We start from the raw sequence: 21895 nt of genomic DNA, 5'->3' as shown, positions 1-21895 counted from the left end.
AGCAGAGGCCTCACATGTATGGCAGTACCCAGACCAACCAACTAGGAACAAGCTCATTTCTTTTTTGGGTCTGCATGGTCAGTAGGGGTTATTTCAGCCCTAGGGCTGTAGTTACTCCTGCAGCCTCCTGGCTCCAGCACAAAGCAGAGAACTATCCACTCTTTCAATCCCCTGCTCTACCCTAAAACATGAAATTTACGAATAACATTTGCTTCATGCTTCCTTCATCTCAGGCAGATTAGTGCAAATTAAATTTTAAGTTAATTAGCCCAGGCACTTAGCACACAATTTGGATCTTGTCTTTTCTTTAAGGTAATCTGCACATCCTGTCTCTAAACTAGTATTTAATATTGCTGCTATAATGCTTGCCCCTTCCCACTCTGCAGCTGGCTGCATTTCAGTAGTAGATGAAGTGATAAGCATATCACTTATCTTGCAAAATGCTTTATACATACACATGAATATAACAATAACTGCTAACATGTTCAATACTTTTGCACTGCAAATTCAGATAAAATATTTTTAAACCCAGATTTTACTCTTTAATATTCCCTGCTCTCTCACTCTCTCATCCTCCCCCTAACTATATTTTTCCCATTACAGATCACTTGGCAGGAACATCTCAGAATAAACATTTTTTTATTTTTATTTTTTCTATTTTCAGTGTGCATTTATCTAACCCTTTTGTTCCATGTGTTGCTAATGGATCCTGTTGTCCTGGTGTAAATCCTGTATTAACTTCAAAGGGAAATTGCCTGCATAAGGACTACAGAATCTGACCTAGTGTTGACACAGTCTTCACCTTTCTTGATTTCTCATTCCATTATAAAGGTTTTCATGTATCTAAAAACATTTGGGCTGTTATGTAATCCTTCTGTAGTTGTACTTTTAAAATGTACTAACCTGAAACATTTCTGTAGATTAAAACTGTTTGAAAAGTCTGCAGAAATCGTTAAAGGAAAATCAGATCACCATAACCTATAGCAGAATGGTTGCCATAGGGTACACTTTTCCAAATGGCTCATGTGTATATTGAAATGCGGTTCCAATTTCTTGCTGCCTTGATATGTTTAGTTAGTTACAAAGCCACGCTCCTTTGTAAGTGAGGTAAAACAAGTTAACCCAGATTCTTTATATTACCAGGGTTGAAATGTAATGAATATAGTTACCTTGAGTCTCATTCAGTATGCTGTTTGCCCTGATTTTAAAAGCATCTCTGTATATTAATGAAGAGTAGCATTTGGCTTCTATATGGATTCAGACTTTACAACTACATTGTACGTCCATCTAATTTATGAACAGTATATTAAAAATGGCTGCCCAAAGTTAGGCTCCTAAATCCTTTTTTTAGGTATCTAAATAAGTGGCCTGATTTTCAAAAGTGAGCACCCAGCATCTCCCTTGGAAATAACTGGGTATAGTTAGTTGCTCCCCAACTTCGGTGTTCCCCAAGGGTCAGTCCTAGGATCAGTCCTATTCAACTTATTCATAAATGATCTGGAGAAAGGGGTAAACAGTGAGGTTGCAAAGTTTGCAGATGATACTAAACTGCTCAATGTAGTTAAGACCAAAGCAGACTGTGAAGAACTTCAAAAAGATCTCCCAAAACTAAGTGATGGGGCAACAAAATGGCAAATGAAATTTAATGTGGATAAATGTAAAGTAATGCACATTGGAAAAAATAACCCCAACTATACATACAAGATGATGGGGGCTAATTTAGCTACAGCTAATCAGGAAAAAGATCTTGGAGTCACCGTGGATAGTTCTCTGAAGACGTCCACACAGTGTGCAGCGGCAGTCAAAAAAGCAAACAGGATGCTAGGAATCATTTAAAAAGGGATAGACAATAAGATGGACGATATCTTATTGCTCTTATATAAATCCATGGTATGCCCACATCTTGAATACTGCGTACAGATGTGGTCCCCTCATCTCAAAAAAGATATACTGGCATTAGAAAACGTTCAGAAAAGGGCAATTAAATGATTAGGGGTTTGGAACGGGTCCCAGATGAGGAGAGATTAAAGAGGCTAGGACTTTTCATCTTGGAAAAGAGGAGACTAAGGGGGGATATGATAGAGGTATATAAAATCATGAGTGGTGTAGAGAAAGTGAATAAGGAAAACTTATTTACTTGTTCCCATAATATAAGAACTAGGGGCCACCAAATGAAATTAATGGGCAGCAGGTTTAAAACAAATAAAAGGAAGTTCTTCTTCACTCAGCGCACAGTCAGCCTGTGGAACTCCTTGCCTGAGGAGGTTATGAAGGCTAGGACTATAACAGGGTTTAATCAAGAACTGGATAAATTCATGGAGGTTAAGTCCATTAATGGCTATTAGCCAGGATGGGTAAGGAATGGTGTCCCTAGCCTGGAGATGGATGGCAGGAGAGAGATCACTTGATCGTTGCCTGTTAGGTCCTGGGCAGGTGCCTCAACTCCCCACCTGTACAATGATAGTACTTCTCCCTGCCTTTCAGGGGTATTGCAAAGATAAATTCATTCTTGATTGTGAAGCAATCAGATAAGGCCTGATCCCATTCCCATTGAAGTGAATGGGTGTGTCTCTCCACTGATTTCCATGGGAATTGGATCAGGCCTATACTGCAACCATGTGGCCATGTGCCTAGGTAGATAGGAGAGATCATGTTGTTTGTATGTGAGGTTGAGATCACCAGGAGTCACAGTCTTCACATTATTACCTAACAAACTGAAGTGCTTCATAGACCTTGTGTGTAACACATTGACTTTCATCTATTTTGAATGAGGTTCCTCTCCCCAGAGAGCAACCAGCAATAGATACCTTGGTCCTGACTATAACTGCCCATGCTAATGACTCCTGAGAACTCACAGGGACAGACAGCCAGGGCAAGGCAGAAGGACCTTTTGAATGAAGTACTGCACAACCTCCTTCAACAGGGCTAAGAACAGTGAGACTTTAATATTTTATCAGTTGACGTTTTGAAAGTGGCAAGCAGCCAGTGAAACACTCAGACTCTCATCTCTCAGTGGAGCGCAAAGGTACATTCCTTTTTATGCCAAGCAGTATTACAGTGGTGCCAGCAGCGTTGCTTAGATGGGGTGCTTCATTTGTAATGCTGTGTGTGTTTTGATACCTAATGTTGCAGCTATTTCTAAGTGCATCAGGGAGAAACAATGTACTAATTGTACTGTAAACAATTGCTTTCTACAGTCATTTACAGGGAGTCATTTGAATTTGGACTCTGTTACTCTGAAAAAAAAAATTAAACAATAAAATTTACTTTAACCCAATGACAGAGATAACAAGGTATTGACCGTGTACAATTAAAGTGTTAAAACACATCATTACAAAACGCTTGAGAGCAACTAAGTACCAAACTGCATTGGCAAATCTATAAATGCACACTTCCGTACTTTGTCATTAGTCTAGGGTCTCATCACTACAGTCACTGATGTTAAGAGATACCCAATGAGCTGTTCAAAACATTAAGAGCCAGACTCACAATTCCAAGTAGGCAGAGGAGAGCTTTCAGCTGAGTAAAGCCAACAGAGCCAACTTGCATACCAACTGCCTTCCCCAACACTTCGCATACAGAAGTGTCTGAAGCCTGCCAGGTCAGAGCTCTGTTGTGCTGATCCTCAGCTGGTCTATGGTTCCTTAGGGACCATACCCTGCTGGTGAAAATTAGGGCTGCTCTAACTCATGCTGGGTGAGGCACAGCTGCCCCACAGGATAAGGGATCCCTAACCATTTCCCTAACTCCTCCTCCACTTCCTGTACAAAGAAGAGCTCAGACATGGGGGAATCTGTTACTAAATCAGTGATATGCTAAGTGATCCACACACCAGTGGCTAATGGAAAGCAATACAGGTGAAGAGGAACCAATGGGCCTTTCCATTGCTAATTCCCATGAACCAGGGACAAAGAGGTGGGCCTGCAGGCTTCAGAAGGCCCCAAAATTGGCCTTTTCCACACCTCATTTCCACTCTGTTAGCCATCTCTGCAAAAGGGGAGCTCTCCAGAACCACATCACCCATATTTGGTTTTTTGGAAGCTCCACAAAAGTATGAGATATTAGCTCAAATCTACACTACTCCAGATTTTTTTTAACAATGGGAGTGATCTAGATTGCGTCAAGTGTAGACAATATTTTGGAGATGACATTGGGCAGATTTACAGCTGTGGGTGAAAGCAGCTGGAAAAGAATTAGTGGTCAAGATGTCTTAGTTCCTCAGAACAAAGGGAATGTGAGGGTTTGTTTGAGTAGGACAAAGTAGATCTGAGTTGAGGCGGGAAATGGGGTGACAAGAACTATTTTTACCAATTTGCAGAAGATACGGTTTTGGTATTTGGGAAAAAAAGTTATTAGTACAGCCAGGAATTATTGAAATTAAGGTATGGCGAATAGTGAGATGAAAGTGATACAGTTCAAAGGAAATAAATATGAACAACATCTAAATAGAAAAGATAATCTGAGATCAGTTTCAGAAAAAAGGTAAGCCTGGGAAAAGGCAGAGACATAGTGGAGGGGTCAAGAGCAATACTACAGCGGGCAGGTATAGCAGCAAAGTAAAATCTACCATTGTCTACCATAATGGAGAGACAGTTTAATAGGCAAGAGCAAAGCCAGAACAACAGGGTGCTAAGATTCTAATGAACTGTACCAGGTGACTGAGAAGCATGTCAATGGAAGTTTATGGTAGTTAACAGTATCAACCACCATACTATTTTTAGGTCAAGAAAGAGGGTAGAGGGGGTAAAAGAAAGAGGAAAGGAAAAGCTCATTGACTAGACATAAGGGCAATACCATTATTATGAAAAGAGCAGAAATGAAATAGAAAAATTATTGAGGATGTCATGTAAAACATGGCTGGTGAGACCAAGGCAGCTGGGAGACTAAGGTAGTTAGCCAGGTGTTTGCCAGTAGAGGAAGGCAGGGAGGTAGTTTTACTTCAACCTGCAGATACTTCACAAGGAAGAACCCACAACAGGAAGAAAACAGCACCTCACCTCTGTTACTCCTCTGCCTCACCTGTGGAGGGCCCAAGCAGACAGACATCCTGACCCTGGAAGCTTCCACCCAGATCCTGGTCTTGACTTGCTGCAAATGTGGCCTGCATGTGCCCATCAACAAAAGCCAGGCAGAAGGAGCCATCCAGCATCAGAGGTGTTTGTTTGTGGAGTCCCTCAGGAAGCATGTAAGACAATTGCAGCAGGAGCAGGACGTTTGCCTCACTAGCACTCAGGAGCACGAGGAATTCATTGACAGGATGCACATGGAGATGTTCGGGATGGAGGATGCTAGCTGCCTAGAGAAGACTACAGCAGCACCAGAGGAGGAAGATGAACCAGCTGCTCTACAGGGAAGAGAGACTGGCTGCTGGCTATCTTAGGCAGCAGACTATGCTTCACCTACCTATCCATGTTCCCCATCCATTGCACTCAAGAACTGGTATGCAGTACTGGCAACAGGAGGTGAGGAGCAGACTGCAATGGTCCCCAAGGCTGGGAGGCTCATGTGCACCACTACCAAGAGGAGAAGGAGAAAAAGTGTGGCAGTAGTCAGTGATTCCCTTCTGAGATAGAGGCCTGATCTTACATCCCAGGAGGTGTGCTGCCCTCTTCAATCATGGGATGGTGTCCATGAAGGAGGTCTGCTGGGAAGAGATGGGTCCACCTGACCAAGAAGGGAAAAGTACATCTTGGGGACACTGACTTGCCAACCTAGTGAGGAGGACTTTAAACTAGGTTCAAAGAGGGCAGGTGACAAAATTTCACAGGTAAGCATAAAACAGGTGACCTTTACACAGAGCTAGAAATTGGGGAAGGACACGGAAAATTACAGCAGGATCATAGGAACAACAAAAGTGGAAATTAGTGGGGGAATGGAGTATGGGAAATAAACAGGAAGAACTGGATGTACTAGTACATAAGCTAAATTATGACTTAACTAGTATCACAGAGACTGAGCAGCATAAATCTCATGACGGGAATATTTGTACGGAGGGGTATAGCTTGTTCAGGGAGGACAAGCAGTGTAAAAAGTGAGGAAGAATAGCCACATATCTCCAAGGTAAGGAGGCTCGAGCACACCTCCACCAAAAGGAGGAGACAAAGGCTGGTGCTGGATTATATATCAAGAATACAGACACTTGTTTTGAGGCCCAGAAGAAGCTTGAAAGTCTCTGGATAAAGATAAGTGGAAATATTGGGGTGACATCATGGTAGGGGTTCTACTATAGACCACCAAATCAGGAAGAAGAGGTGGATGAAGTATTTCTAGAACAAATAATAGAAATATCCAAAACACAAGAACAGGTAGTAACTAGGGACTTTAACTACCCAGACATCTGTTGGAAAGTAACATGCAAAACACAAACTGTCTAATAAGTTCTTGGAATGTTTGGGGCCAACTTCTTGTTTCAGAAAGTGGAGTAAATAACCAGTGGAACCGCCATTTTAGATTTGATTTTGATTAACAGGGAAGAATTAATTGCAAATCTGAAGGTAAAAGACATCTTGGGAGAAAGTGATCATGAAATGACAGATTTCATGATTCTAAGGAAAGGAAGGAGTGAGAGCAGCAGAATAAGGACAGTGGACTTTTTTTTAAAAAAGCAGACTTTAACAAACTCAAAGAATTATGGGAAGAAAATCTAAGGGATAAAGAAGTTCAGGAGAGCTGGCAGTTTCTCAAAGAGATGACATTAAATACACAACTGCCCACTATTCTGATCCAAAGGAAAGACAGGAAGAATAGTAAGCAGGCAATATGGTTCCATCAGGAGCTCTTCAATGCACTGAAAAATCAAAAAGGAATTTACATTCCTTTGAAGTCATAAGGCCTAAACTCTTTTCCTACTGTGGCTTTTAATTCAGATTAAAAAGTTTGACTCTGTATATTTGAACTAAAATTCAAGACATTGCCCAAGCACTTTGAAGACACTTTAAGAGTAGAGCTATCAGGATTAACTCAGATTTCTCCTGTTACAATAAATGGATGAGAAAAGCTGCCAGGCTCTATCTTCTGATTATCTACATTTTAAAATAACATGGAGCCTATTTACACAAATTACCACTACATTTTTGCTCAGCATGAAGTCATCCAAAGGAGAAATTACTTTCAAGAACTGATTTAATCTCTCCTCTCCCCAGGCAAAATCTTCAGAAGAAATATAAATGACCAGCTCCACACCTGTGGCTAAGCATCATTCACTGAAGATGTGGGGTGAGGAAGGGGTATGAAAGTATGCTTTGTTCTCTCCTTCCCAAATCCTGTGGCTCTCAGCCCATTAGGCCAGATGCTGGTCTTGATTAGAGCAACCTTAATACTGCTCAAATTTACATTGTCTGGCAAGGACCTCAAGAGGCTCTTTTGGCACCCACGGAAGGGTGCAATGAAGGGAAGCCTTAGTCATGTCCCCTGCACTGGTGACTGGGCAGCGTTTGGTAAAGAAGCTGCCATACTTGAGGGAATCTTCCAGTGACCAGTTAAACTGGCTTTTAGGCTGCTCCACAGAACTGGAGCCAGAGCAGCACAATGCAGTCAGAATGCAGGAAAGGATCTGATCCAGCATTTGGTCTCACACATCTGAGACTTCTGTGCAGTGTAAAGTTAAACTCAACATACCCCAAAAGCACAGCATTATCTGTTCAATTATCAGAATAGCAAAAGTTATCAGCAATGTCAACACAAATGTGTGTTTCGATGACAAACGCACAACACATAAGCCATACCTATTTATCAGACATGGGTAGAGTTCAAGTTGCTATGTTTTGGCAACATAAGTTGTATGTGACTTTAAATATCATGAATGAAGGAGAAGGTGATTTTTAAAGTCTGAGAAATAAAATTCAGGAAGGTTCTCTGATTTTTTTTATAATAGAATTCAGCTGAGTCAGAGAATTAAGACTGCTCTTTCAGTGTTTGAATTTCTCTTGTTTTTGAAAATATAACTGAAGAAATATAATATTGAAAGCACAGTTTGATTTCTTATACTTATCTGTGAGTGCATTTATTGGTATATTATGTATGACAGATAAAGATTTCTCAAGGCTACGTATATTTTATTACTACACAGACCTTTTCATATGAGGGTGGTATGAAACCAACAGTGCATGAAGAATCCCAGTGTGATGATACCGGAGAACTAATCTGACACCAGCTGTGGGTGTTTAGATGCAGCATTATGGCTACAAGAGAGCAAATGTGCAACCAGATTTGTGTGTGTATTCTGGGCATTATGCAGAGGTAAAAGCAGATGAGAAATGAATTGCTCATGTGTAGTTCAAATATTATGGTAATGGGAAAGATGGTGGGAAAGCAGGTATTGCAGATAAGACCCAGCAGTATAGTAAAGGGACACTTGACATGGATATAGCTGTGCGTGGATAGCCCCAATTAGGTGGCAGATGACTTGGAAGAGGCATAGGAATAATTCCTTTACTGTATAGCAAACTCGTCCAGAATTTCAAAAACAAGTCTGTTAAAAACAAGTAACTTTAAAATACTCACCGTATCACTTAAAACATTACAAAAACTTCAGTCCTGCCAATTCAGTAAGCAGGAGGAGTTTGGGACGGAAATATTTTAGTTTTCAATTCTCCTATTTAATTGCATTTTTCAATGCAACCTTAGCCCTGGAATCCTAATTGTGGCTTTATAATTATTGCTGCCCAAACTCTAAATTTGAAGTAGATAAAAAGAAAGTTTGTTCTAGTAGAAACTCTTGGCTAAATCCATAATTACAGTTCAGCTGATGACGCACTCCTAAAAGATGCGCAACCAGTGCATTGTGGGGAGGTAGGCTGGTCCAGTGATTAGGACACTTGCCTTTTGCTCAGAAGACCTGGTTCAAGTCCTTGTTCAACCACAGATGTTCTGTGTGACCTTGAACAAGTCACTTAGTCTTTCTGTGCCCTTGTTCCCCAGCTGTTAATGGAGATAAAAATACCTCACTACCACAAAAAAGTGTTGTGAGGATAAATACATTAAGGATGGTGAGGTGCTCAGATACTGTGGTAATGGGAGCCATATATGTGCATAAGGCAGAATGCGGAAGGCCTCCTAAAGGTAGGTCAGCACATTTCCTGCATTTAAGAAAAATATAGAATGTAGGAGAAAACATGTGAGGTTAAAGAAACAGCAAGGGAGAGAAGAAAAGGAGGACATGTAGGGAGAGGAGAGAAACCAGGTGGAGGCAAGAGCTGGTGAGTGAAAATGCAAGGGAATAAGGAGGCAAGAGAAGTGGATTAAGATATGGGTGAAGAAAAAGGGAAAGTGGACGAAGAAATGGGGACTGAGAAGATAGATTCCTACTTTGAGACAAACTTCCCACATCACTACAACCTGTAGGGCAGCTACCTTATTTCAGCACCACAGTGCTACTGTTAATCTTGTCGCACAGCTAAAAGGGAGAAGGAACAGCTAATGTAGAGCTGTTTATATTAGATTCGTGAGAGGAAGAATTTAAACCAAAAAAATGTGAATGTTAATTGGGAATTGTTTAAGAACGCTTACTCAAGGCACAAAAAGCCACAATCCCCAAATCGAGGAGGAAGGCCATGTTGGTTAAGAAAAAACAACACCTGGTTTACAGGGGAAGAGTTTTAAAAGAGCTAACTGAGGAGCTCACTGGAGTGTTAATGCTCATGGTTCTCTGGGGAAATTCCAGAAGTCTGGAAGCTAATGTTGTGCCAATATTTAAAACAGGTAAATGGGATGAACCAGGTAATTATAAGCCTGTCAGCCCGACATCTATCCCGGGCAAGCTAATGGTGCAACTGATATGGGCCTCTCCCAATAAAGAACTAAAAGAGGGTAAAATAAACAATGCATATGAACATGGGTTTATGGAAAACAGAGCTTGTCAAACTGACCTGTTATCTTTTTTTGATAAACTACAAGGTTGGTTGATAAAGGTAATAGTGTTGATGTAATACACTTAGACTTCTGTAAGGCAATAGACTTGATACTGCCTTAAAAAAACTTGTATGATATAAAATTAACATGGCACATATTAGATGCCTTAAAAAGTTGGCTAACTGATAGGTCTCAAAATGTAATTGTAAATGGGGAATTGTCATCAAATGGGTATGTTTCCAGTGACATTCTGCAGTTCTTGGCCCTATGCTATTTAACATTTTTGTTAAGTTACCTGGAAGAAAACAAAATAATCACTGATAAACTTTGCAGATGACACAAATATTGGGGCAGTGGTAAATAATGAAGAGGACAGGTCACTGATACAGAGTGATCTGGATCTCTTGGAAAGCTGGGTGCAAATAATGTGTTTTAATATGGCTACATGTAAATGTAGACATCTAAGAACAAAAAATGGATGCCATAGAGATGCTCTAGGAATTATTTTAGGAAGTTCTATGGCCTGTGTTATACAGGAGGTCAAACTAGCTGATCACAATAGTCTGTTCCGGCCTTGGAATCTATGAATCTAATGCAAAAGATGTTGGCTGCGCAGCTGTGTTAAATTATTTTCATGCTTCTGCTGGAGAGGAAGCCACTGCCTTTTGTTAGAAATAACTGATGCAAAATAACTTGATGATTTTTCAAATCACACGTAGAGTGAAAATTTACTACAAATATTTCCAGAGATGCTCATCACCAGTATCAGAAGGGTGCACCATGATTCTAGGCACTGGCAAAACCTCTTTGCTTCAATTAGCAATGTTGTAGATGGAGTTGGGCAGTTTGTAGCAGCTAACTTGTTACTCCAAGTGTAAAATTTCATGGAGGGCCCAATCCTGAGAAAGAAATTACAGCCTAATTGCTGTCGTGTGAAAACTTCATTATGTTAGAGCATGAAATCCCAGCTTCCAAAGTGAAAGCAAGTCCCAGACAGTCTTCAAAGTTGGGCTGCATTCAGCTACCGTAAGTTGAGATAGTAGCAGATGCTACCTTCAGCACCCCCAACCTCACAAATTATTGTTGTTCACAGACCAACACACCATTTCTTTGGCATGTCCATATTTTCCTTTTCCATGATACTCTACAAACACCTGCCAGACAAGTCTCCTTTATGGATAAATACGGTGGTGTACTGTCTCCTTGCGTGCTAGCTTCATGGATTCTAATGGTTTAACTGACACTATGATTTGCCTTATTGCTGTGACTGGATATGGCATGTGTATGCACAGACAGGCACATTTTTCTTCTCTCTGAATTGAAGGAGTGAGAGAAGGGTTTGCTTCTGCTGCGTTCAGAAACTGCTCATGTTGAGCTTATTGCTTTGATTATTATGCATGAACTATTATCCATAGAAAAAGGACAAGTTCGTGTTTCCCCTAATCAAAGTGCTTTTCACGCTCCATTTCTTTAATGCATACTTATATTATATTCCATTTAAATCTTAAACAGTTAAGCTTAGTGGAGAGAAGATTAAATATCCTGATCTTGCATGATTTGGAAAGCATTGTTCATCAGTAGATAAGTTCAGCAGTACAATTGATTTATTCAACAAATGAGCAATGAAGGCTTTGTGTGTGTTTTGCTCTAAAACAAGAATAAACAGCTCTCTTAAGAAACTCCAGAATTAAACATTACCAAAAAGAATACTTTACAGGATTTTTCATAATTTTATACACAGACACCAATATGTTTTGAGTTGTGAAACATTATCATTAAATAACCTGCAGAATTTAACCATTTTCTTTCAGAATCTTTTACAAATGTACAGAATTTTCACAGATATAATCAAGTGCTAAATGCGGGGAAGGGCTTCTCTCATTGCTAGGTTGATCAACTTTTTATTTGGCATTTCTCTCTTCTATCTGCTATTCAGCTGATTTTTGCCTAGCATTTTTTCTGCTGTCTTCCCAGTGTCCCTCTCACTTCTCTGCACAACACACCGTTTCCCTGTTCACCACCTATTTGCATGACCCCGCTTTGATGTTTGCCTGATGAGTCCCCTCTTGCAACACTACATGCTATTTAGAATTTATTGACTGTTTCCTCCCTTTTTCACTTAATTGGAATTTCATTTTAAAAAATCTCCAATGAGAAACCTTTTCCAGATGCCCATTTCGAGCCAGATCCTGCAGACTTTTACTCATGTAAGTAGTCTTCACCCAGATGGAACAACTTCAATGACTACCGATATAAGGATTACTCGGGAAGAGGGGGCAAATTCTGAAGGATCATACCCTTGTTGAGCAATGCATTGTAAGGTGAACACCACAAAATTCCTTGTGCATGCTGCGGTTTGCATAGATCACCCACCTGTCAAATAGCTCCCCTCCTGTGACCAACTCCAGAACAAGACTGATTTCTGTGGGGGTTTCAAATATCTCCTTCAGTTTTATCTGGGAAAAGATACCAAACAGAGTAATTATTTGAGTCCATGCACTGTACAATAGACTACAACAAGGGGACTGTAGTGAAGCGGAAGACAGTACTAACAGCGATTACATGGTTCACACTCAGATCAGTTAAGAAATTTATTGTAAGTACTGTTTATGGTGCCTAATTATTTCTTTTTTGCTTCTTTTGATCTCCTCCTGGATCCCTCTTTCTTTCATCCCTACACATTCACTTCTCATAACTCAGCAACCCTCTCTCAAATGCAGGAAGATTAGAGACTGCTTTATGGCCAATCAGGGCCTCTGCAGGAGTCTTACAGAGGAAGTCCCTGAAGACAAAGGCAAGGCTTTCCCTCCCTCCAGGGAGTAACAACCATGACACCACCAGCTGGCTCTATTTATCCCTTTTCTGCCAGGTTCCCCTTTAAGCAAAAGGCTTGTTTTTGTAAATTCTGTCTTGCTACTTGGCGGAAACTTTAATAATTTACTTTAAAATGTAACTCTGACCCAATGATCTTAGATAAAAACCCAGATTTTTAATCAAAGCCTCTCATACATTAGCATACAATGTGAGCTATGAAGATCAATACTGCGGTCTCAGAAACTGAATACATTGTTAATGAGAGGAGATACAGTGAAATATTCTAAAAATACCCACTTACAATATTTGGATGCGAGAGGCGAAGGAGAACACCTATTTCAGTTCGGACAATTTTCTTGTCTACCTGGTTAAAAGAAAAAAAGATGTGAAGTGTGACTGCAATACTCATCTGAGAAACATCTAATGGCATTACAGGAAAATGTCTATGAGCAGATTGCTAGATTTCTTAGGAGAATGATTTGTGTCTCTTGCACTGAAGTCTAACTGGTAATTATCCCTCTGTATGAAGAGAATGAGAGTTTGCCCATGCTCTGGAATAATGTAAATTTTCTCTCTAGAACACTCACATTGCTGCAATCCCTTGCAAGACAGCAAACACATGAAAGACAAGCCTGAAAAAGAGGCTACAGATTGTATTTGCTATTCTGCCCCTGTGCATCTCCATTACACCAGAGGATGGATGTGGCCCAGCATGATGTGTTTAACAGTGTGTGTCCGGTTAGTTGGGAAAGAAAGGATTCTTCACGCTTAGGTGGAGTTTATACCTTTGTGGTATATTTTGCTATAAAATTAAAAGGTGAACATAAAGGATGTCCGCCCCTGTATGGGCCAAACATCCCTTAGCTGGAGCCCAAATCAAGGTGTAAGGTTTGACTTGCTTCAGGTGCACCTCATTTCAATTAAATTCTGAGGAGGACCCTCCTCCCATTTGCTGCTCAACAACCACACTCTTCCAAGATCCTGTCTCTTGTTCCAGGTTCAGTTTCCATCTCCCTTGCAGCACATCTCACTTATAGTAAAGCTGAGGACCAATTCCCCACAGCTGGTCCAGCCCTACTGCACCACAGGGTCATTCATTCAGGATGACTACTGTGCTCCTACTAGCCAGAGGAAGAGGGTTAACCCCTTCCAGGTTTGGAGAGGGTCGGTGTACCCCATCATACTCAGGTACTGAAGTGCACAAGGAAAAAAAAACTGTTAAGTTTGAAAACATGTCATGAGGTTTATTTTATTTATTTAGCTAAAGTAACCAGTAAGTTGATGGAAGAACTGTCCTAGTAACAGATACTTTCATAAAATGAAGATAATAGATAAGCTATTACCAGCAGGAGAGTGGGGTGGGAGGAGGTATTGTTTCATGGTCTCTGTGTATATAATGTCTTCTGCAGTTTCCACAGTATGCATCCGATGAAGTGAGCTGTAGCTCACGAAAGCTCATGCTCAAATAAATTGGTTAGTCTCTAAGGTGCCACAAGTACTCCTTTTCTTTTTATAAAATGAAGAGCCATACTGAAAATGCTAATAATTAATGTTTCAAATGTCCCTAACTCAGTAAGAATTAGTGGGTTAATCATTATCAACATGGATAAAGGTAACCCTGTTATAATAAAAGAGAATGAGAAATATGAAGGATTCCACCCTCAAATGCATTTCGCTATTCTTGTACAGGCTTCAGAAATTATAGCTTTTCCATTTCCTAGTACAGTTTGTAGAAATATTTGTGACATAACTATTTTTTTAAAATGTATGGTCGAGTTGCATTAGCTATCCTGTGTGGGTTTTTTTGTTTGTTTCACACAAGAACTCAATGTTATCCAAGGGAATTCACCGTGTAAGGTAGAAAATTGCCTGATGAACAAGTGGAACTTTATACTCAAGGTCTGTGCCTGTACTGTGGAGGCATATTCTTGAGTACTTATCATGGTTGTGGCTAGAAAGTAAGTAACAAATGTTTTTAAAAGCCTTCATATTATAGAAGCAGGATACCATTTGGAAAGAAGCAGCACTGTGCTTAAATAAAAGCTTCCTAAATTTTTACCTCGATTGTAGGGAAACATTTTGCTTCAACAGGGAATAAATACAGCAGTTGTTTTTCCAGTGACAACAAGCTTTAAATATTTTTCATTTTCAAAATTATAATGGAGATATAAAGCTCAATTCTCCTCTCACTTACATAAGTGTAAATCAGCTGAAGTCTATGGTGTTACACTGGGGTAAAGGTGGTGTATGCAAGTACAGAATTAGACCTGTAGTCCTTCCTTGAAGCTGCTCATTTTAGTATGCTCTGACAGGAGACCAAAAAAGAAGAGCAACATTGAAGAGACACTGTGAAGGGGTTCCCTTGTCCGACCAGCACGAAGAGGCAAAAATGGAAAGCGACTGAAATAGTTGAGTGAAAACCCTGTGTAGACTTCTCTGTAAAGCTGCTTCATAGTAGCAAGCCAGATAATCTTCAGTAAAGGTAATCAACTGAGACTACTCACAGAACATGTCAATCAAACTGACCTCAAAGTATAAGTCCTCCCAAAGACCCACACTGGATTGGAAGCAACATCTTTGTAATTATGTTCTATGTGTGCTCCCCTTAAAAAAAACAAAACAACGTAGGGAGTTTATTATCCCAGCACAGGCCATGCAGGCTTGTGCCAAAGTAGAGACTAGGGATATTGAGTTATACATCTGGAAGTTTTCATCACTATTGCATTATGGGTGTCTGTCTTCTGGTTTTGAATCCCATTTCCTTCCTACATGTTAACAAGTACATCAAAACATTCACATTGTGGTGGTGATATTCTCACCCAATGCTACTTTTTAGTAAGCGGCCATGTGTGGATGGAGTGAGGTGCAGTTGGCATCATTCCCTAGCTCCTGAAGACAGTAAACATCATGTCTTAGATCTTGCCTTCTCTAGTTTGTCCTTTAGAATAGCTTTTTCAAATTCTAGCGGTTGGCATATTTAACTCCTATGGAAGTTGAAAGGTTGGATTACTACATTTCAAAGCTGGAAATATGAGTAATGTGGTCTAATGATAATGATATGTGATGCCAAGCAGAACACATAGATTGACTCTAGTCAATTGACTAGTTGGGACAGTCTCCACAAAAGTTTGGAGAGTCAGATAAGAAGAAAAGAAAATGGAACTGTGACATCTCCAGGTGCATTTCACCTCCCATGATTTTCACAATAGTAGTGTAAGTGAAATGGGTGGTTTGATGGGATTCCCGGGATGCAGCCTGGGACTGTGAGACACTGTGCCCCCTTAACTCCCCAGTGTGGGCTGTCTCTCACAATGCTTTGCTAGTGACAAGCAGCAAACCCCTCCAGGTACTGTTACCACTCTGCTGGACAATGACCGGTGATGTCTCTTCAGCACCCACCCGGCCATTGGTTACCTCCCTTGTCATGGTCTCTGGAGAACTCGTATCTATCTGGGTGCTTCCCAAACCCAGAGCATATTTTAGTGAAAACCATACAACACAATTCTTATAATTTTATATGCATTAATGATACACTTTTAGATGGAACAATGGGTTTCAGCAGATCATAACCTTTCCCCATATACCTCACATGACATGCTTTATATGCAATATCACAATTATATATAGATGAGTACTATGGGGGTTACAAGACGCTCCCCCGAAGTATAGTGTGTTACAGAGGGCCCATAACCAAACTTTCCTAAACTTCAAAGGTATTGGCTCAGTTTGAAATATCAGATTACATTCTTTTTCACAAGTGGCATGCCCTCTCAGGCTGTATACTCATCTCCACAATGAGGGGAGCTTCTTGTTGTTCAAGAAGCAGCATTACCTGAACAATAAAATAGTTTTGTTAACATTAACCAATAGATTTCAAAAAGTAATTGTAAGTGGTGAATTGCCATTGAAAGGAGGTGTTTTAGTGGTGTGCTGCAGGGAACTGATCTCAGCTGATTATTATTCAATATCTTTATCAATGATTTAGAGAAATATATAAAACCAGCGCAGGTAAAATTTGCAAAATTACAAAAAAAAAATTGGTGGAGTGGCAAATCATTAAGGGGACAGGTCAGTTATACAGACCGATTGGGATCGCTTGATTAGATGGACTCATTGGAACAGCATGCCTGTTAACACAGCCAAATGCAAGGTCATAGACCTAAGAACAATGTACATGGGACACACTTCTAAAATGAGAAACTATACTCTGAAAAGCAGTGACTCTGAAAAGGACTTTGGGGTCATGGGAGACAATCAGCAATCTTGTCGCTAAGAGGGAGAATGCAATCCTTGGCTATACAAGCCAGAGAATATGAAGTAGAAGTAAGGAGGTAGTATTACCTCTGCATTAGTGAGGCCATTGATGGAATAGCATGTCCAGCTCTGGTGTCCACTTTGCAAAAAGAATGTGCTCAGAAACAAGCTACAAGAATGATTTGAGGTCTGGAGAACAAAACTGTACAGCAAGAAACTAAGAGTATGTCTGCATCACAGCTGGGAGGTATAATTCTGGCTCTGCTCAAGCTAGCCCACTAAAAATAGCAGCGTGCCTGGGGAGCAGCATGGGCTAGCCACCCAAGTACGTATCTAGGACCTCGAACGGGGGTCGCCTGAGGCACTGCCCATGCCACCCTGGCCACATGGATATTTTGAGTGCACTAACTCAAGCAGAGCTAGCTTGTGTATGTCTACCCAAGCTGGGAATCAAACCTTCCAGCTGCTGTGTAGAAATACCCTTAATAAGCATTTGGAAGAAAGGTTACCAGGTGACTTGATCATGGTCTACAAGTACCGACATGGGGAAGAGATTTCTAACCAATGGCTCTTTCATCTAACAGAAGAAAGCATAACAAGATTCAATGTTATAAATAAGTAAAAAAAAAATTAACAAAGGAGGGCAATTAACCACTAGAACAACTTAGCAAAGTTTGTGGAGGATTCTTCATAACTGAAATCCTTAAAGGAAGACTTGATATCTTTTAAAAAGCTATCCTATATCTCAAACTGAAGGTATGGGCTTGATACAGAAATTACTGGGTAAGGTGCTGTGGCCTGTGTTATGAAGGACGTCAGACTAGATTATCATAATGGTCCCTTCTGATCTTAAAATCTGTGGATATGTAACATTAGTGAATCTAAATCCCAGTGGTGCAAAGCCTTTTTTGTACAAAGTGTTCTGAAGGGCCATCACAGCCCTATAAAAATTACAAATATTTCTAGTATTATAAAGTCAATAACTCGGCCTTTAGTAAGTGTATTAAGTGTGTAAACGGGACATTTTTTGAGGACTTGAAGGTAAGGCAATTGCCTACTTTCTTGTGAGCTGATATAAAAACTAGGGGGCTGTGACTGTAAATACTAAGTATGGGCATAATCCTGCAAACCGTTACTCAAAGGAGCAATCCCTCAACATCAATGAGGCTACTCATGTGCGTAAAGATTACCTGTGAGAGTGAAGATTTGGAGGATCAGGCTTTAAATACTTACTAGATTCTCAAAGTCAATTCCTTCCAGCTAGAAAGGTTTAAGGAGATTGGAGACTGATGAATTCTGGACTTGTTTTCATAATTCTCTGTAAAATGTCTGACTAACCCAGTAGATATCAAGCAAATGAATTCAAAATATTGCACAAGGCGGTTATTCCCCCATGAAAGCTATTTAAATGTGGCAATCTACTTTCTCCAGCATGCTGTAGGTGTCAAATTGAACAGTACACAGTTCATTTTCTCTATTTTTGGACATGTTCATGCATTATGAATATCTGGCAATAGGTATGCAATAAGACTATGTCTACACAACAGCTGCACCGCTGTAGCACTTCTGGTGAAGACGCTCTAAGCCGACAGAAAGAGAGCTCCTGTTAGCTTAATATCTCCTGCCTGCGTGAGAGGTGGTAGGTGTGTTGGTGGAAGAAGCTCTCCCACTGACAAAGCACTGTCCATGTCACTCAGGGGTGCAGATTATTCACACCCCTGATTGAGGTAAGTTATACTGAAGTAATTTGTAGTGTAAACATGCCTGAGTTTTCCTTTTGGAACCAAATGGGTATTGCTAGGGTATAATAAAGAGCTTAAGGAATAGGATCCTGATTTTATCTGCCTGATGGCAACATATTAAGAGAGGAGGGATGGTCCAGTAGTTTGTACACTAGCCTGAGACTCGTTCAATTCCCAGTCCTGCCACAGACTTCCTGTGTGACACCAAGCAAGTCACCGAGGCTCTCTGTGCCTCAGTTCCACATATGACAAATAATGATAATGAAACTTCATATCTCACAAGGGTGCTGTGAGGTAAAGATGTTAAAAGATTATGAGGAGCTCGGATACTACAGTAATGGGGGCCATGTAAGTACCTAACATAGTTAGATATTTGTAAACAGCCTGGAAAGTGATAACCAAAAATGGCTATGGGGATAAATTTTAGCAACAGGAGAGAGAGAAAGAGAGAGAGAGAGAGTGTGTGTGTGTGTGTATCTATAAAACATAAAATCTCTGTATGGTGAGAGTATCAGCCTACATAACACAGTCATTAGGGAGATCATGCTATTTTACCTCTTACATTCATTTCCTTACCAACTCACATGCAAAGTGTCACGTGTACCACAACATATGTCACCACTTAATTTAGTCCAGCCTCTTCCATGGAAGATGCATCTACTTACATAAGGTCTGAATTTGGTGCTAGATGTTTATCCTGGATACAAGCATCTACAATTCTGTCACTGAGGTTTATCTATTCCTGAAGGCAATCACTTTGCTAGGAAAACAATTATGCACTTTGAAATAAATATTTTTAAAACATTGTATTTTAAAAATCACATTTAAATTCTTGCTAATAATATATTTTTGTATAAATTTTGTTAAGCTAACAGAGGTAAAAATGGGCCCAAACATGAACCATTTATCCAAAAATACCCCACAACCCCAAGTGTTTGGATAAAAGACACCCAGATATGAACCATTAGTTTGAGTTGTGTAAACGAATATCCGAGCAACACATTTTCACAAAACTAGAACCATTCTTGATTTTGCCTGGATGCACTTTACAAATTCAAAGCACATATCAACTAGGACAATTTATCTGAGCCTGAGTCTACAGTCCTTTCACATGTTGTGTGCTGCTTACATGAGTAAGCCAACAGGGCTATTATCATGAGTAAATACCACGCAGTGAGTGTAAGTGTTGCAGAATCAGACCCTTTGAGAAGTAGTAGTAAGATCAATGCTAGCTGCCAGCAGTTCACTGGTTACAGTAATTTAGTGACTATCCTTGGATGACGAAGAGATTATCCTTTAATTTTAATCTGTTCTAAAAGGGCTCATCAAAAGTATTTGATCTCTGGGCATAAAATCCCTTCTTCCTTTGAAAACCTACCATGTGTTTTTTACTAGCTTGTGAATGCCAGGTTTGGATGACTTAACAATGCTGAGACTTAACTGAACTCTGTTTCCCATCTCCAAGTCCAATATTGCAAATCAGTTAAAAGCAAACTGAAAGATATTTTCTGTATTGGTGTGTTTGCTTTACCTGTTAGTTCTTCACTGCTGACCCTCGGCAAGAAGTTTCCAGGAACACAGACATACATTCAAACAAAGTGCACTGGGGACAGCATGTAATTATTTATACCTTTATTCTCATGCTGTCATGGTTTATCTGTGCAGACACCATATAGAGTGTTAAACTGCCAAAAGCCAAGCAAGAAGCAAGAATTGTTATGAAGAGTGATATGACACTGTTCTTTAGCATTCTCATTCCTATTTGTATTCTGGTGTGCATCCACAATATGCTAGGCACTATCTACACAAACAGGAAGACATGTTCCCGGCCCCAAAGAACTCACAAGATAGGCAGTATATGGAGGACACAAGACAGGGATATAATCAAAATACGTACAATTCTTATATGCATAATGGCTAGGTTGAGGGCCAAGTTGAGGAAAGATTTATTCATATAGAAAAAAAAACATTTATTGGGTATTTTAACACTTTAGCTCACATTCTGGTTATTGCTTGTCCTCTCAGATTGTGAAGTCTCTGGGGCAAGGATTGTATCTGCATGTATGGTTGGACAGCACCCTGCACACCGAGAGCACTATTACATACAAAAAATAAGTTATGATGATGATAATAATTTAAGTGAAGTATGTGTGTCAAGTGGTCTTTAGAGCTCTTCCGAGCCAGCTTCCTGCTGCAGGAGTGGAGCCCACTTGCTTGTGCATTGTTGACAACATTTACAAAAGTTTTTCAAGTAACAGTTTTCCAAATAAGCAGGGGTTCTGGATGCAGTTAGGTCCCTCAGCCATTGGATAGATGTCTGTGTGTTCTGGTTAGTTTCAGGACTTATACAGCACTTTACAAACATTAAAGCTGAAATCCTGCCTCAACTAAAGTTAATGGCAAAACTCCTATTGACTTCAACAGGGCCAGGTGTGACCAAAAGCACCCCTATGCAGTATTGTAAGAATCTCTGTATAAAATATGCCTTGTGAGTTATCATTTGAAAACTAATAACTCACTGGTCAATAATATCATGATGAAATATATGTAGCAACATTATATGTAAAGTTATGAATTCCCCCTGTATGATGTTATTAGCACATGTTCAAAATGAGACAGCCGTGCCTAGACAAAAGTTATTAAACAGGCCTATCCTAAACAAAGGAATATGTGACTACCCCAATTTACATACAAGTAGTAAACAGGATCCCTGAGACAGCAAAGGGGGAAAATGGCAGCAGACGAAGCAAATCTTCATTTAAGCAAACATAGGTGAGAAGAAAGAGCATAGAGCCTCCTTCATCTCCTTATTGCCTTCTTCACTGTTTGAGTAAGCTTTGCTTTGAGGGGTAATCTTCAGAAGGTTCCACTTCAACGAGTGACTGGACTATAAAAGTAAGGGGCAAAAACACCCCAGATCATCTCTTTTCTACCTAAGAAGACAAAGGAACCAACCCTTTGACTTTGGGAGCAGATCCTGACCTGAGAGTTTGATCAGCCATGCTAGGATCATGTGGTAAGGATTTTACATTGAACCAAGTCTAGCTTAATGAGTTTTGGTTACTAGAAAGCATTTTATCTTTCAGAGTAGCAGCCATGTTAGTCTGTATTCGCAAAAAGAAAAGGAGTACTTGTGGCACCTTAGAGACTAACCAATTTATTTGAGCATAAGCTTTCGTGAGCTACAGCTCACTTCATCGGATGCATAAAGTAGAAAATACAGGATTAAGTAAATT

The 21895-nt window shown here is 40.1% G+C and overlaps 1 protein-coding gene across 2 annotated transcripts in view; it reads right to left on the bottom strand.

The window, feature by feature from the left end:
- The window catches only part of CAMK4 (calcium/calmodulin dependent protein kinase IV), a 290902-nt gene that overhangs the window by 125848 nt on the left and 143159 nt on the right, over positions 1-21895 (bottom strand). Inside the window, exons 3-4 of one of the 2 annotated variants that reach the window (XM_084628870.1) lie at positions 12965-13027; positions 12223-12305 (exon numbers count right to left, since the gene is read on the bottom strand). In XM_084628870.1, coding sequence (XP_084484996.1) covers positions 12223-12305; positions 12965-13027 — 146 coding nt within the window. The remainder of the gene's footprint in view (positions 1-12222; positions 12306-12964; positions 13028-21895) is intronic. The other variant, XM_084628871.1, reaches the window with a different exon arrangement.

The sequence above is a fragment of the Lepidochelys olivacea genome (genome assembly GCF_965140295.1).
Source record: "Lepidochelys olivacea isolate rLepOli2 genome assembly, chromosome: 5".
Lineage (NCBI taxonomy): Eukaryota > Metazoa > Chordata > Testudines > Cheloniidae > Lepidochelys > Lepidochelys olivacea.
The sequence above is the reverse complement of the archived record's forward strand: the minus strand, read 5'-3'. Positions and strand labels throughout refer to the sequence as shown.